This window comes from Nipponia nippon, unplaced genomic scaffold (assembly GCF_047370975.1).
Source record: "Nipponia nippon isolate SJK-2023a ecotype South Korea unplaced genomic scaffold, ASM4737097v1 scaffold_1, whole genome shotgun sequence".
NCBI lineage: Eukaryota > Metazoa > Chordata > Aves > Pelecaniformes > Threskiornithidae > Nipponia > Nipponia nippon.
In genome coordinates, this window is record NW_028262290.1 from 121,568,674 (window position 1) to 121,585,897 (window position 17,224).

General features: G+C 35.9%; 1 protein-coding gene across 1 annotated transcript in view; it reads left to right on the plus strand.

The window, feature by feature from the left end:
* TOPAZ1 (testis and ovary specific TOPAZ 1) overlaps window positions 1-15,403 on the plus strand; it is a 36,403-nt gene extending 21,000 nt beyond the window's left edge. Inside the window, exons 9-17 of the mRNA XM_087739595.1 lie at window positions 4,041-4,104; window positions 5,250-5,401; window positions 5,612-5,704; window positions 5,905-6,020; window positions 7,501-7,567; window positions 8,590-8,764; window positions 10,035-10,135; window positions 14,209-14,374; window positions 15,231-15,403. Coding sequence (XP_087595721.1) covers window positions 4,041-4,104; window positions 5,250-5,401; window positions 5,612-5,704; window positions 5,905-6,020; window positions 7,501-7,567; window positions 8,590-8,764; window positions 10,035-10,135; window positions 14,209-14,374; window positions 15,231-15,403 — 1,107 coding nt within the window. The remainder of the gene's footprint in view (window positions 1-4,040; window positions 4,105-5,249; window positions 5,402-5,611; window positions 5,705-5,904; window positions 6,021-7,500; window positions 7,568-8,589; window positions 8,765-10,034; window positions 10,136-14,208; window positions 14,375-15,230) is intronic.
* Window positions 15,404-17,224: the final 1,821 nt, after the last annotated feature.

Below are 17,224 nucleotides of genomic sequence, written 5' to 3' on the forward strand. Positions count from 1 at the left end.
ATTACTTTCTGCAACTTTTGTGCGAGAGGGGCATGTTTGTTTAAAGATGCTGTGATCTCCTTAAATGGAGCAACAATTCTCATAATATTTGCAAGGAAAAATACTTCTCCAGTGCTGGGCAAAGTAGATGTGTTTTCAAACCATTTAACAAAGGAAGTATGAGTCTGTAATATTTCCAAGAACTCTGCAAGGCAAACTAATTGTGCTGTCATGTAATAAGATTTTGGAATTGGCTGTATGAAACCAAGACTTAGGTGGTTCTGTAAATCACTTGGAAGCAAACAAAAACATTAAAACAACTAAATGAAGACAAATGCTTAAACTTGTTCTCATCAGGTCTTATAAGATTTATTTCTTATCTGCCATCTTATTGGTGTGAGTACAATTTTCTCTTTGATGTCAAGAAGTAAGAAATTACAGAATGAAAAGGTAAAAAATAACTTGTGGTGAACCTGTTAGACATAAATACTAAAAAAAAAAAAAGGTAGCATCTAAAGGAGCTTATTCATCTCCTTGATATCTTAAATATACTATGTCAGAATTTTTAAAATGCATCAGTGTAATTTGGTTTTATTTTTCTTAATGTTTTCTCTTTTCCTTTTTATGTCTCAAAAAGGAGCTGTTTTTTTTTTCTAATGCTTTGTAACCCCTTTGAAAATTTATATGACAGCTTAAAAATACTAAGATCATTTGAGAGTAATTTTGTATGGGATGTTTTCCCTTTTCCTCAATTGTGAAATGTCTTTGGCAGGCTGCAGTGAATATCAGTAATTTTCAGCTAGTTTGTATGAATTATCATGGTATGAATTATCATGGTTTATAGTGCTTCATTATATACAGGCTCATTAAAGAATTAAATTATTTGCCTAAAACTATTAAAAATCCATTCCATTTGATTTTACTTGTGGTGGAGCACTCCAGCACACTTAGTGTTCTGCCCACCAAATCTAGCCTAACTTTCTTGGTAGTCTGGAAGTATACTTTGGGTTTTGTTTGTTTGTTTATTTATTTATTTTTTAAGAACTGTCCATTTAAAAATTATAATAGGCCAAGCACCTCATGGTGGCACCAAAGTACATAAATGGAATACAGGTAAAGCAGCAACAAAGTCATCTAGGCAAATGCAGGGGAAATAAATCTCTTTAGGAACTGTTATGCAGGCTGGTAATCCACTTGCTTAGTACTGTTTTCAGTGATGATTGTTACCAGAATTTGAAGAGAAATACCTTCTCCCATAATGGATATTCCTTCCTTTTCATTAAGTAACTGGTTGATGCTTTAAGGCATGACATACTAGGATTTAACACTATTCACAGTTGTGGTTGATCACATAACACAGCAGTGATTTAATTCATAAAAACATCATATGTGTTGAAAATCAGCACGCTCGAGCTCAGCAACTTCTACAAGTGACCAGTTTTTATTTCTTTTAAAAGGTGCCTTTAATTTCAAACAGTGACATCTCTTTTGTATTAGGCAAAGTAAACAAAACTGTTAAGACTGTGTTTTAAATACTCCCCGAAGTATTTAAAGGGGGAGGATCTTAACAATGTGTATCAGTATCTGATGGGAGTGTAAAGAAGATGAAGCCGGACTCTTCTCAGTGGTACCCAGTGAAAGGACAAGAGACAGTGGGCATAAATTGAAATTACAGGAAATTCAGTTTGGCTTGAATGACACTTCAGACTGTAGCATAGATAATAATTCCACAGTTAAATAAGTGGTTTGAAAACATGTCTTTATGCAAACTGTATTTCTCTGATTTTATTTTAGCTTTGTGTACCTTGCTCATTAACTTTTTTTGGACTTGTATCTACTAAAGAAACACTTACTTTTTGTGACTTCTTACTCTCTTTTTCCTTGATCCTACGAACCTCTAACTGGAAACAAACAGGATATAAAATAGGAAGGTTTCTATCTTCATTAATGTCTTGCAACTTCAGTGTATGCTTCTGTTGTGTTTTTCTTTTTAATCTGGCTTCCTAAAGAAATGAGACTTAAAGTTGCACTGTCTTTTTATTACTGTCTCTAACCGCCTTTAAATAATTTTTTAACCTTTTGGTCAGTTTTAGCCACATTTAGTATGGAGTGTGTGTCTCAAAGATGCCACAGGGTTCATAAACAGAATCTCTTGTAAAAAGGATCCTGGTTTTGATCTCACTGAGTGAAGGGCTGCAGCATGGGGTTTTCCCCGAGTGCACGCTGACTGGGAGATGCTGAAGGATTTCATAAATTCTGGTGCTTGTTCTGATTCAAGCACCTCTGTTACTGTAGTAGAACTATGTTTTACTGGACAGTCGGTTGCTTGTATAAGATACGCAGCCCTTTGTTATGGTTTTTATTAAATGGTCATGTTAAATGAGTTGTGGAATCAACTGATAGGTGACAGAATAGTGTGATCTACCTTTTGAAAATGGGAATTGTCTCCTTCATGTACCTTCATTCAAAATGTATTATGGTTAACTCAAAATTTAGAGATTCTCACATTTTTACATGGTCTGTAGGTTCAGTTACACCTTTTAAAATTGAAACAACTAAATCAACTGAAGCCTCCTAGAAGGTGTAAATGGATGACACAGTTTCTTTTATGAATGTAATGTAACATGTCCCATGATTAAATACTACTACAACTGGATTTTCCAAGCAATTTCACTAATACTTGGAACAGTCAGAGCTCCAGATGCAATCTTGGCTTTTTTTGGGAGTCAGTCCAAAGCAGGAGGAAAACAGATTCCAAAAGAAAGCAAACTAATTTACATACTGTAAGCATGTGCTAAAGTTTATTTTGGAAATGCCCTCAGCCACCTGGGATTGTAGATTTGGATTGAATGAGTTAACCCATTGCCAAGTGACACGGCATATATATTAATGATCAAAGATTCTACATGATCTTCTGAAAGGTATATCTCAGACTATAGTTCAACAACAGTATGACACTGTTGCAAAATAAAAACAATAAGCTTTATTTATATTCAACATACTTACATGTACAATTTTTGTGTTCTTGAGTTGATTATCTGAACAGGTAATGGTTTTAAAAAAAGAAAGATGTCCTGGCCCCAAGCCAGTATCTTCTGCTTTGATGATAATTCGTTTGCTGTGTAATAAACTCCGTGAGTGGGTCGGTCTAATTTTGAAGTTGCATGTAAAAATAAACCCGACTCAATTCTGTAATAACATAACTACTAATTTAGGGCGTTTTCTGGGTTTTTTTATTTTTCATTATTTCACCAAATAATATTAAATATGACCCATTTACATTGTTGCGCAGGAAGACTGTAAACGTTCCAGAGGTGACAGAGGGTATCTGAAAGGGTGGGTGGTTTTTTTCCTAACTTTGAATTCTAGGATTTAATCTCAGTAGTCTTTATTTCTTCATCTTCAGAGATGGAGCAAAATGTGTAAGTATCACAAAGCTGACAGCTTAAGATGGTAAGACAGGAATGTTCCAATACCAAACAACATATTAAAATATCTAGGTGTGGATTTTTTTTTTTAGTCAAGTGGGTCTGAGGTGAAATGATTCATTAAGTCAAGTTAGTTCTGAGTTTTTTCTTCTGTGTCCTTGAGTGATTCTTCATGACAATCAGTGTTACCAACTTCATTTCTAGATGATTTTTTGACTTAGTTGGTACATTCATGTCATTTTTGTTTATCATGTTTTTGCTTTCACGTTTTTGCTTCCCTGTCTCTGTTTGCATACAGTCTGCCACATTTATACTAATTCCAAAGTAACTGTATTTTCGAATTCCTTTTTTTGTTTGCTATGAGTATATACATCACACATGCATGCAGCTGTGGTCCCAGCAGCTCCTTTCCCAAACATTTCATCTACATTATTATTCTATTGGATTTGCTGTCTTTTTGACCTTTGCCTACAGACCCAATTACCTTCTTATACCATTTGTCAGTATGTATGGGTTAAATAGAAGCAATGTAAAGCTTGTTTCCTTATAGAACTTACGTTTGTTGATAGTTCTTTTGTTTGGCATAAACTGAGGTAACATTTTACTATGGATTAATTTTTCCTCTTTTTCTAGATTTGCATGGAAATACTTAGGACATACATTAGTATCAAAGAATCAGGCCTTCTAAAACGTGCAGGTATGATATAGTAGTAGTTTTTTATGTATCTTTGATACCTCGTTTATTTAAAGTAAATTAAATAGGCTGTCAGGAGAGAAATGGGTGCCACTTCAACAGTGAATAAGAAGTTCTGATTTCGAAGGAATACATCCAATCCATGTGTTTTTTCATGTTCCAACTTCCCATTGAGGCTAGGTATTTAGATATGCAGTTATCTCAGGAGGTTGTTATAAATTTTACTTCCACGGAAAATTAACTTTGCCTGAATGAAACTAGACTTGAGAGTAGAAATGAGTTACTGGGGCAGGGGGTAGGTTTAATAGAACCAAAATTTTCTAAAGGCACTGCTGAACACCCTGGCCCAACATCACAAATCCAAAAACTTTAGAATTAAGGTCTTTAAATGAAGTGCTCTTACAGCACCCAAACAGCTTCAGTTTAGTCCTTTCACATTACCACTTATGCAAACAATCATGATTAACACATTTTAGGGACTGTAGTTGATTCAGATCCATCTGAGCTTTTGAGTTCAGTCAGAAAGGGCTAAATTTTACTCTGCACAGTCATTCCTTTTGTACCTGTCCTGAGCAGTCTTTTAAGTTTTTGAAAGCTTATTAGTGTAGCACAACGTGAACGTGGGATCCAGTTGCACCCTGTCTAGTAATGTTCGCATGCTGAAATACTGAGCGTTGTAATGCAGATAACACTGGGTACCAGCAGGCTACAGTACATGTCTATCAAGGCTAGCACTGGAACGGGTTGTAAGACCATCCACCATGATAACACTGCATGTCCTAGAGCTTCATGTCTGGAAAGGCCTTACTACCTTGATGCGCTTACCAAATCTAACCTGGGTTTGTGCATTTCTCTCATGCTGCACCAAATCAGCTAAGCTTTCTTGAAACCTACAGGGCTTATGGTGTTCGGCTCCATGACAGGAGATATTTCAGAATAGTCAGTCTGGGTCTAGTAAGGTTAGACTGTATTCAGGGTTAGACTGTATTCAGACTGGATCCTGTCACCCATTTTTCTCCATATCTCTGTCCCATAATATCCTGGATAATTAAGGGTTGTTACACTGCATTTAACATTTAAGGAAATAACTTCTTTAAATAGTTAGCATCAGTTCCCCCAAAGTGAAATGAATTTACTTGCTTTTTCAGTCCAAATATTTGTGAAATATTACAGAGAAGTTACTCCTGGTGTGGATTTTGCTTTTCAAGTGCTGAATGATCTTCTGATTTCTTTGCTCAAGAACTGTTTGTTGAGGGAAGTATTTCAGATATTGAATGTAACTGTACAAATCAATACACTGGTAGGTGACTTTGTAATATTTTTAAAATCTTTGATCCATAGTTTCTTAGTTTTTTGAGTACTATGCCATTTGTAGTAATAAGTTTGTTTTTAGTGTGCTACTCAAACCTTGGGGGGAAAAAAGAGCTATTCAAAAGTTCTGTTATAAAAACCCTAAGCTTTCTAATTGAACAGAGTTGCAAAACTGATTGTGCTTTTTTGTCTAAATTAGCCAGCTGTAGATGTTCTTCTGAAAGTTTTTGAGCATGTGGCTTCTTTGAATATAAGAGACGCTGTGCCTACATTAATCAGTACCTTTTGTAAGGTATGAGTTTGATTGTACTACTGCTTCTTGTTGGAATTTCTGAAATACCTTGCCTGTTTTAAAACGCAAACATATCACTTTAATATTATTTCAGTACTATTTTTTGAAAGTTATATTGTGACTAGCTGAATTTGTGGTACGGGTTTCCATTTATCCCTTTTTTTTTTTTTTTTTTTACTTCCCCCTCTTTGATATTACAGCTCATTGATGCTGGTATGTTCCTAGAGTTTGAACATTTTGACTGTATTATTAAGTTCCTTCACCAATTGCAAGTTTCCAGTCAGGAAATAAATATTGTTTTGAACATAAAATCCAGGTATGTCTTTAAGGAGCTGTTTTATAATTATATCTGTCTAGTTCCTTCTTCAGGTTCTGTTTTCATAAATTTATGTAGAAACTTCAAAAGGCAATTAGAAAATGCAAATTTAGTGTTTTGGGTGGAAATAATATCATATCATACCTAATTGTATTTTAAAGTGCTGTCAATCTACTGTGCTTCAAAGGTCAAGGATTGTTAAATCAAAACTTAGATTCTGACCGCAGTTATGATTAGTTTTTTCCATATTGATCATCATTGTACAGTCTGTTCCCAGCTGTGCTGTATAACTGTTGTCAAATTAGAAACATCATGGTTTAATATATCATTTAGGCCTGCATAAGCAAACAGTACTTCAGCAATAAACAACCCTTCTAGGCAATAAGAGGATTAGTTATAATCTGAAGTAGTTTTCTAGTTTCATTTACTGTGCGGCTGCATAAACACTTGTGCAAACACAACTAGGGAGGAGGGTCATTTTTTAAGGACTGCTGGATCATGCTGGGCAAAATGTGAAATCACAGCCCAAATCTGTTCGAAAAGTGTTGATATCTCCCTATCACTTGCACAAGATTGTGATCCTTTTTTTTTTTTTTTAATGTCGTCTGCATCATACACACACACGCAAGTTGAGAAACTAGATTTGCGATTCATAAAGCAACCTTTAATTCTTAGAGGAAACCAAATATGCAGCATCTACTGTGTGAAAACAAGCCATCACTGTTTCAAGTGAAAGCACTGTAGAAATTATTTGCTGCTTTTCATACTTTTCCCATAGAGCACCTTTTAGCCACGGCTCTCAGTGTTTTACCAGTGCAACCTACCACACATGTTGGAGGTAATTTTTATCACTTTTCAGATCAGGAATCTGATTCACAAAGGAATGACCCCTTCCAGGTTGCCTCAGTATGTATGTGTTTTCAGCACAAACTGAGAAACAGCCTGTATCTATGAAGACTGAGCAGCTGTGGTACTTCAACTACATGTGTTAGCTCAGTCATACGTAGGTTATGTATCACGATAGCATCGCGCTGGGTACGTGTATCCATTGTTTCAGTTGCAGCATCAGAATAAAGTGTTATGCTGCTAGGTATTTGAAGCTGAACAGCACTTTCATGTAATTAACTTTTTTCTTTTACCTTTATGTCACAAATACATACAATACAGTTCTGCATTTACTTAATGGATTGCAAGTCTTATTCATACCTTTTCAGTTACATTTCTACTGAGACAAGGAAATACGTTCTTTGAAAATAGCTCTGCTCAATTATTTGCTTGATACATGTACTGACTTCCCTTGGCATGATTGTAAATATCTGTTTTCAGTGTCCAGTGTGCATAGTGTGTAGTAAATAGGATCAAAAATCACATCAGTTTTTAGTTCATATGTGATAATTTGTTGATCACTTTCTGCTAGTGCACAGTTTAGTTCCATAGGCTGTGTTAAAATTAAGTATTAATATTCTTTTTCTTATGGAAGATTTCAGGAAAGACATTTTGAAAAGAATTGGCTTTTTGACTTCAATTTGGCAGTGGCTGAAATTCAGGTACAATATGTGCATTCTTCAAGCCTGTTGGAATACTTAAACCATGACTTCTTTTAAATCTACAAGAAATAGTAATTTCTCCATCATTTAAAATTAGTGGGCTTTATTATTAAGTATATTGAGATTATGATAAAATATTTTTATGCAAAGCCATGTTTGGGAAAGATTAACGTGCAGGGGGAAACTGTCTTTGGCTTTTCTGTGATGTCAGTAATTTAATTTACATACTTGTAGTTTTTATCTTGGTTTTGCATCTAATTCAAAGATTTTATAATTTTAAGCTATTATTTCCTATGCCTTACATTTGTTGTGCTTGTAATTGGTAGTGGTACATCATTCCTCATGAAAAAATTATTTAATATATTATTTAACAGATAGAATTCATCTCTACTATAAAAGGGCACAATTGTAAAAGGCTGTAATTGGCAACACTAAGCAGGTATTTTAAAGAGTAAGAAAATATTATAAAAAAATCTTTATTTGGACACTTGAATCTTTCATATTCAAGGGCAGATTACTTATTTGGCACAATTATAATATAGTTTACATATTACCACACTTACTGCACAGATCCTGAGACCAAAATTTAAGAAGTGAAGAACTAGGACTGATTTTTTTACTCCTTTAACACCAAAGTCATCAAGTGATCTGGCAAGCAAAAGACTAATTCGTATAGAAAATAACCATCAATTTGGCATGCATCATGCAAAAAAAAAAAAAAAGACAGTAAGATACTGGATGACTGCCAGTTCTTAAATAGGATGAATAAGTTATGAGCTTCCTCAGTTGGGGTCATGACATAAATGGAAAAAGGATTTTAATTTCTTGAGGGACAAAAGTTATTAGCAGTCCATGCAAGTTAGGCAACACATAACTGTGCCATACTGAACACAGACGTTCTTGGCAGTAGCATTTCATCTGCTTTAAGTCTATCCCAGGTGTATCTCTTGAATTTTAATGCACTTTCTGCTTGGTGTTCTGGAAGCAGGTTCACTTATATTTATCCCTTGCCTTCTTCACAGCATTGCAAGGAAAAAAGTGATTGGACCAAGCTGGGAGCTTTGTATGTTAATGCAAGAACTGGATGTGAACATTTTGATGATCTTCAGAAATTGTCTTTATGTATTGCTGAAATACTAACCAGAGATTCTGAGACAGACAGACCAGGAGTTCCTTTTTGTGATTTTGCTGATGCAGGTAAAATTAAGATGCAAGAAATGCTTTTAGTTCATCCCTATTCTTTTTAGAGTTTTTAAAAGAGGTAAAAAAACAAATTCGTGTACTGTTTTCTGAATATTGGTTAATTTTATGTGTTACAATATTCAGAATTTCTTGAGGTGCAAATACAATCAGGTAAAATGCTCAGTAGAAGCCATTTTTTATTAGAAGTAAAATCCACAGTGCTTATACTTAAAGTCAAAGAACGTTCTGAAAGAAGAACATTTGAGCTTTGTGAAATCAAGAAGAGAAACCAAAATTGGTGGTCTTTTAATAAGAATGTCCTATTCTCAGGACAAAGGCAAACGTATTTAAGTATTGTCATGTGAACTGTCACACTTTTTGTAGCATAAATGAACTTTAGAGCTGTAAATAGAGCTATATATATAATTGTATATTTCAGAATACATTGAACAATTGAACAGGGTTACATCATGTATATCATTTGTACTTTTTTTGTTGTTGGGGTTTTTGAGAACCAAGAATTTCTGCAAGACCTGGGTCCACAAAATGTCTTCAAGCTTTTTAATAGTTCTAGCAGGTTTTCTCACCCCTTTCCTCCCTGTGCTTTTTCATTTACATGTCTGTATCATTCTTCCTAATAAGCTTGCAGAAAACTGAGGCTCAGTGAAGTGTCACTGGGATATTAAAGCGTTTTATAATGGATGACTCAAATCTTTTTCAACCTGTATTAACTACTAAAACATGATGAATATTTATTCCAGATATGTGACATGACCTTTCTGACCACAGACTTTCATATTATAAAACAGCTATCACAGCTTCCAGTTGTGACACAGACAGATTTTGGTGGGGCTTGGAACTTAATCTGTCGTCCCGAGAGCAGTGGTCTCCAAACTGATAGGGACCTCTATCAGTAAAAAACTTTTTACTCACTCAAGTGGTTGTATAATATGGTTGGAAAAACTTGTCATTACTCAGTTCTGTAATTGCCAACATTTCTTCATGGTGCCAGAAAATGCAAAGCTTACTTTACAAATAATGATGTTACTAAATTATGCCATTACTTGGGCAAGCATCTTATGGATGAATTAGAGTACTATGAAATAGTGTCTGAATAAATTACAGTTATTTACCCTACTTCTGGTGTTAAGAAGTTACTACTTTTAATGGCAAATATTTCAGAAAGTATAGTTAATATTTTCACAATGACTGTTTTTCAAGTGTGTAATTTCTTTAAAACTGCATTTACATGTAAAATAAAGAAAAATTTTTTTTTTCTCTCTAGTAATAAAAAATTCACGACATAATGAAGCAGACAGAATTTTCATTGGAAGGATTGGCATAAGTGTAATGTATTCTTATCACAAAGTACTGCAGTGGATAAAGGTATACTGGACTATAGGAACCTGACTGGAAGAAAAGGAATGAGTCGTTTCTTTTCTAAATGTTAAACTGTTTTTCTCTAGTTGAATGTCTGGATCGGCCACCTGCCTCCCCACCATCTTTGTACTTCTTTATTGTCCAACTCAAAGCATTTTATTGTGCCTTTCTGAGCAGTAGTCTTCTGTGGAGCCTGTCATAACTTTCTCTTGCAACCTAGAAACTTGATTGTTCAGGTTCAGCTTTTGACTTTTCTGAGCTAAGGATGAATTTGGATTAGGAGACAGGTCTTCCTGAGATTCTGGGGCAAGGTGCTGATGGGATCGTTTCCCAGAAATGCCACTTTCTTCCATCTGGCAATACTGCTGTATTCTGAGACCTCTCAACTCAAGCAGTATTTCCAGAAGTTTGAGTGGGCCCTTTCCTGCACTGGTACTTCTGAACCTGACCTCAAATGGAATGGATAAGGCCAGGAAGACAGAAGAGAAGCATAGCAAGGCTGCTACTGCACTGGGTGAACTGCTCATTCCCCAGAACATTACTAGAAGTGCCTTTCTTCCATTGAATCTAGGGTTCTAAGTTCTATGAATCTTGCAAAGACTTGGACCTCACAAAGAAATACCCTTTACAATCTTTTCTTTGCTGTCAAATATTACAAAGGGACAGGGTTAAGAGACTAGACCTTTCACTGGATGTTTTATACTCTTTAGGCCTCATGCAATATTGATCATTAAGTTCACTGCAGCAAAATCCATTTCAATGTTAAATTCATCTTTTTCTTCCTGGAAGGGAGCAGTGTATACCAAGCTGGATCTTCTATATAATGCAACATGACCAGTGACAACATAAGAAATTATATAAACCACCAATGATTTTAGAGTGTATTTTGGTTAGTGATAACATTCTGAAGTTACCTTTGTGTCAATGGGCCTGATCCTTACACCTAATAATTATGCTGTACTGGGATGTTCCTCATCCCACACAAGATGATTTCCAGCATGTATTTTTATGAACAAAAGCACTCTTCTTGTCCCCTTTTGTCTCTTGGGTTTTTTTTGTGAATTACCATTGAGGAACCCTTTCTAGTTTTCATCAAAGGATTAAAATGTCTTTTGTACTATTGTCTCTAGGGGATAATGTTCAGGAATTCTGTTAGGTAAAACATGTGCACTGCTCAGTCTGTTTCCAGGGTCAACCCAAGTCCCAGGAGGTATTTGATAGAGGTGCTTAGTCTAGAGGCAATACACCTGTTCTGATGAATCATTAATTTTACAGCATCAGCTTGTTGAGTTGAATGGTCGTTAGGAGGTCCCTATCAAGCTGCAGCATAGTGTGGTACTGTTCAGGAGTAAAGGGAAGGAGAGAGGGTCTTTGCGTTAGCACTTTTGTTGTACTGCACTAGAACTTTTTGAAGTATTTTTGTTCCACAAAACTCAGCAGTTAGAACAGTTACGATATTCCTGGCGATAGAAGAGGTAGTCTAAATTTTTGGCATTGAGGAGTGGTCAGTGCTCACATGCCCATCAAAGAGCTTAGTTTGGCTTGGGTTTTGGCCATCTTCTTCAGCAGAGAGAGCATATATTCAGTGTTTGTAGGGAAATGCCTTCATACATTTTAGCTGTTTTCCAGATCCATCTTAGGGAGAACCTGATATTTGGGTTGCAGGACCTCTGATATTCCAAGGAGGTTCATCTTCATGTCCTAATTTCAGAGGTGCAAGGTGTCAAAAGCATGTGCAGTGTTTCTCTTGTATAACAGGAGTTACTAAAAGTAGACAGTTCTTATGATACTATGATTTTTTTTCATGTCTAGAGCAAAAGATCGTTGCTGCTTTGAGAATGTTGTGTTAGGTATCAAAACAACTCAACAGACTGCTCACCAAGATCCTCAAATAGCCTTGTAGACAACCTGTGTTGACCTTATGGGAGTGTGAATGAGGCTGTGCTCTGAATGATTTTTATCAGAACTGGCAGGTCCCAAATTGATCTCTGCTTCAGGGATGAACTAGAACTGTCATTCCTACCTCTCTCCAACCAGTTTCACTCCATTATATGGATCGGATAAGTCCCTAATCCTGTGGTTATAGGCTAGTATCTGCTTGATGCCATGTCTTGTTTCTTCCAAAAAGTGGTACAGAAAATAGGATAGTGATGTTCTTCCTGCTGTGGCCAAAGTAATTTTAGCTTTAGGACATGCCCTGTGCCATTTTATGAATATACTGGACTGCCTAAAGCTCTAGATGTGCTTTTCAGATCACTTTCCCTTCATGAACATTAAACCTCTTTATCATATAGCTTTGATGCTTGGTGGCTCTCAGGAGTAAAATATGTATGCTTCTTTGTCCTGAAGAGCCCATTCTTTGTAAGAGCTAAGGGAAGTTCATAAAACAGATGTACTTTGAAAAAACATGCAAATTTGAAACATATGAATAGGTCTTCCATGGAGACAGCTCTTCAAGCAACACTAGACTACTTTCTGGATATTTACTTGTAGAGGCTCCTGCAACATTAACGCTCTTTTGGCAACTATTTCATCCGCTCCCCATTTCAACTATTTCCTATCTTGAGGAACTTTGCTATGGTTTATTTTTACCTAACTTTTTATTACTTGAGAGGATTGGTCAGAGGTTCTTGTCCAATTAAGGATCTCATTCCACAACTGCATTTTAATTGGGTGCCCTTCCTTTATAGATCATTTGTGCTTATGGCTTCATGCTTTCCATCTTTCTATAAAGACCCACTTCTTAGTGGCCCTTCCTTTTGCTGGAAGGATGGAATAGATGCAGATCCTCCTTAATTTTGTATTTTGTTTCTGGTGTGCACTTAGATTTCAAGTTTCTATTTTGCTGTCAAAGTTTCACCTGAGTCTTTCTGATATGTAATTTTTCCCTTCAACCGTATACATCTATAGTTGAATGAGTCCTTTACACCTTAAATGTTAACTGTAATGATGTAGTTAGTATTCTCTTATGGGTTATGCTGAGATAAACCAGTGCAGATACCTGTAGGCCTTCAAAAGTCTCCAATTTTGAGAATATGTCAGTCCACAGTATGTACGTGCATATGCATAAAGCATTTTCAAAAAATGAGCTTCTTAATAAGTAAGTTTCATTTCTGTCAACTTCTCTGTTATCCTAAACCTCCCTTTCCCTCTACTTCCATGACCCTCATTCCACCACCACAATGTGTGCACACACATGACCACTATTTTTAGTAAGCCACCTCCTCATTGATGCACCTATTAAGCAAAAGCTGAAACATGTCTAGTGGGGAGTTTCGTTTGTGTTGCTTGACAAGCAAGGTGCAGCCAGACAGGACAAGTGCTGAATCCTGCCTGTCCTTGTCTTGCTGGGGGCATTAATTTGATATCCCACCTTGACTCGATCCATCATCTTTTTTAGATTGGTCAGATCTTAACTATCTTGAGACTGCTACCTTCCATCTTTGACTGAACAGGCCAACCAAAAAGTTATTAAGAGGAAGCTTCTGTAGGAAACCAGTCTAAACATCAACCTGATGATAAAGTTGGTTGTTACACTGTTGGCCAGACAGGCCCAACTTTTTCCAGCTTATTGTCCTGCTGGGTACAACTATCAGTGTTTTTCTTGGCTTATGCTGGAGTAATTATTTCAATTTAACAATTATGCCTCTGCTGCAAAATGAAAACTCTCTGTATGATCTTTTTAGAATTTTATAGGTTGTATAGTGCCGAATGGAATCAAAAGAGTAAAAATATTAATATACTAAAGTAAGCAAATACAAGTTAATTACAAAGTATATTAAAAATACTATATAGGAACATTATATAGCAGAAATAATGTTATGGGGAATAGTTTGCTGGGAACTGTTCAACAATGGGTTGGTGGGGGTTTTTTGCCTACACAGTCAAAAAAACCTTACTATTCTTTAGAAATTTTACTATACTTTTTTTTCCCTGACTCAGTTTGGATAACTAAACTGATGCCTATAAATCTGTATCACTGAATTAAATCTGCTGTATTTTGTGTAAATATACTCTGTGTTCACTGATACCATTGCTTTCTCTGACCTTCCCCCTTTCCCTTCTCCCTCTTGCGCTAGGGAAGGAAGGTTTTGGATAAATTGCATGAGCTACAGATACGTTTTACAGTCTTGAAAGGACTTACAGGTGCAGAGAGGTTAGCATCAAGATGTCAAATTGTTAATAAAGCTGCAGAAATTTTTCTTAAAACTGGAAGTTTGGATGGAGCAATATGGGTATTGAGAGGTAAGCTTGTCTTATGAAAAACTGAGTTTTGACTTAAATTTGAACAGTCCCCTTCTATAACAGATTTCAGGTAAAAGTTACAAGCTGGTCTGTGTTAGTAAATAAAGCTAATAATACTGGGACAACAAAAATAAAATGTGATCCATCTTACTGGTTAGTAGTATTCTTGATATGTATAAGAAATATTATGACTAATACCAAATTATTTTCAGAAAAGGTTTCACAGTAGCCTGCCATCAATACCACTCTACTCAAAAGCCTACCATAATAAGGGAGAGGTGCAGCTTGGAAAGTGACCCTGCCCCATGTAGATTGCCTTTGAGCCAGGTGACATTCAGTGTCAAAAAATTTTCAGGCTTGGGTCAATGCAGTGTTTCTTTACCCCTCACAGTATCCACATCTAGTAAAATAGCTTTAGAATAGTACCATATTTCTGCAATTAAATAACACATAATTACTGGCTTTTTGGAATTCTGATCTGTTGAAAAGAGAAGAAACTCAGAAGTATAAACAAGAATAGAAGGTGTTCTATAAAGTAATATTGAGGATCTAAAATTTGCTATTCAATTTTATATATGTATACATATTTATATACACACATCTATATGCCACCAACAGTCCATTTTACTACCCTGATATTTAATAAAAGGGGTTATTTACAACATAAAGGTTCAGAGAATCCATCTGAGAAGTACTGGTGATAAGGAACAAATTATTAATAACTAGAACAGCATTTTCTGTGAAATTCTGAAATTTGTTTTCTGCTACGGTTTACAGTATATTCTTAATGGCCAAAAGTCTCAGCGCCCAGCAGTGTCAGTTCATAGAAATAACACTGCACTGTTGTTTGCCGCAGAGTCAGAGTGGACCACAAATGTGCCATTGTGGCCCTGTGATAAAATGGACATCCTCAATCGACATAATCTGTTATGTATACTAGTGCACGAATACTTGAAGAGGAGTTTATACAGGCAGGCATTTGAAGTTCTGCAGAACTTGCCAGGTTTTCAAAATCATTCTGGTAAGTAAAGAAAAAGGTACTGTGTTAAGAGCTAAAAATGGAAGAGATGATTCTGTACTGTTCTTTTTGTTTGTTTCCCAGCTAAAATTTGTTGAAGAAGTAAGATGGTTTTAGACAAGCCCATTTTTTTTTCCAGAGAGCGTAGTGTCAGTTAAAATGTCTTGTATTCTGCAGCTCTTGCCGCACATGCGCACACACAAAGGCACGAACACGCACACGCACAGAGTTTATACACCTGTCCTCTTTTTCCAGTTGGCTCAGTTACACAGGGCAACAGGAAAGACCCACTAAATTTTTAAGGATCATACACAGTCTATACGATAAGATAAAATAGGGATATCATTGGGGCGATTCATTTTATCTTAACTTCGGATGAATGCATTGTTTTTTTCTATAACTGAGCTAGCTAACTTAGGCTGCTTTTACATACCATATTAAGAACTGAGTGTTCTTTTGGGCTCAATTTATCTGACAAATTTTGGATGTGTACTTCAAGATGAGATGCATAGTTACTTAGGCTCCACTGAGGAAACCTCAGCCGATTCCTGGGCATAGGTCTCAGTCCTACCGCCAGTGTGTGCTTTTAGGTGTGTTAGGAGAACTTAGTTGTAAGACCATCTACTTAGAGAATCCTAAAAGGATCTAGTCCTTTGAGGCACGAGGTGGATACAAGGCTGCTCAGTCCTGCCAGGAAGGGGACAGTTGAGAGGAAGTGGACAGTTCAGGGTAAGAGTAGAAGCAGAATTTCAAGCACCAAGGTGATTTTTATTGGTGCAAATTTTAAGTCTGAGAGATCAGGTGAAGATTTTATTTATAGGCTTGGGCAACTGAATATATTTTTATCTGATCCTGTTGTTTTTGGCAGCAAATTATTACTTGGACCTTAACACTTCTCTTTCACAACGTGAATGAGCTAACTGTATGAAAAGACTTTTGATGAATAAAGCATTACTGTAAGTTATCTCAACCTTGTTCCATTTTGCTGATAGAAGCAAGAGTCCTGACTTAGGTACTGACTGAGAAGTGATTCTTCAATTAGATTTGCATTTGACTTAATTCAGTAGTTAATATTCTTCATTTCGTTTCAGATGCTGTAGATGTTTCTCAGTACAGCTGCCTTTTTAACAAGCTGATAAATGCCTGTTTTGAGAGCAAGAACCTTGGGGTCTCATCTTCTGCAGTAGACTTCATGCTTTCAAAAAACATAGCTATTGATTTTTTTTTACTTAGAGGATTAATCACAGCTTTGGGAAGAAGTTCTTTGTGGTCTAAAGCTAGGACCTATTACAAAAGTAAGTTGCCTCTTAAACAATATCCTTCCCTTATGTTCTTTGGATAACATATGCTCATAACAACTCAGTGTGTTGGGGAGAAATGGGTAAGAGTATACTTTGTAAGAAGAAAACAGTACTTTCTGTGTCACTATCAGGAATTTATTTGTAACCAAAATGTTTTTTGGGAAATAGTGACATTTGAAAATACGAATCAGTGCATACTACCTGGCATGAAATAAATGTAATTCTGATAAAATTAATTTTTTATGTTCAATTTCAGAATTTCAAAAACGTAAACCCTGAAATGGTTAAAAAGTGCATCATCTTTGTTTAGAGCTGTGGTGGTAAAATTATTAATATTTAAGATTTGAGAGGTCTGGCTAAGAGTTTATCTTAACTAAAAGAAAATTCCTTTCAAATAAAAGCTAACAGTCTGTGATTGTTTTCAACTCCCCACTTCTGAGCTAAGATAATACTGGGTGTGCCAGTCCGACAGGGTCTACCAAGAGCCATCTCTCCATATTGGCACATTATTTACTGTTTGATTCCATCTTA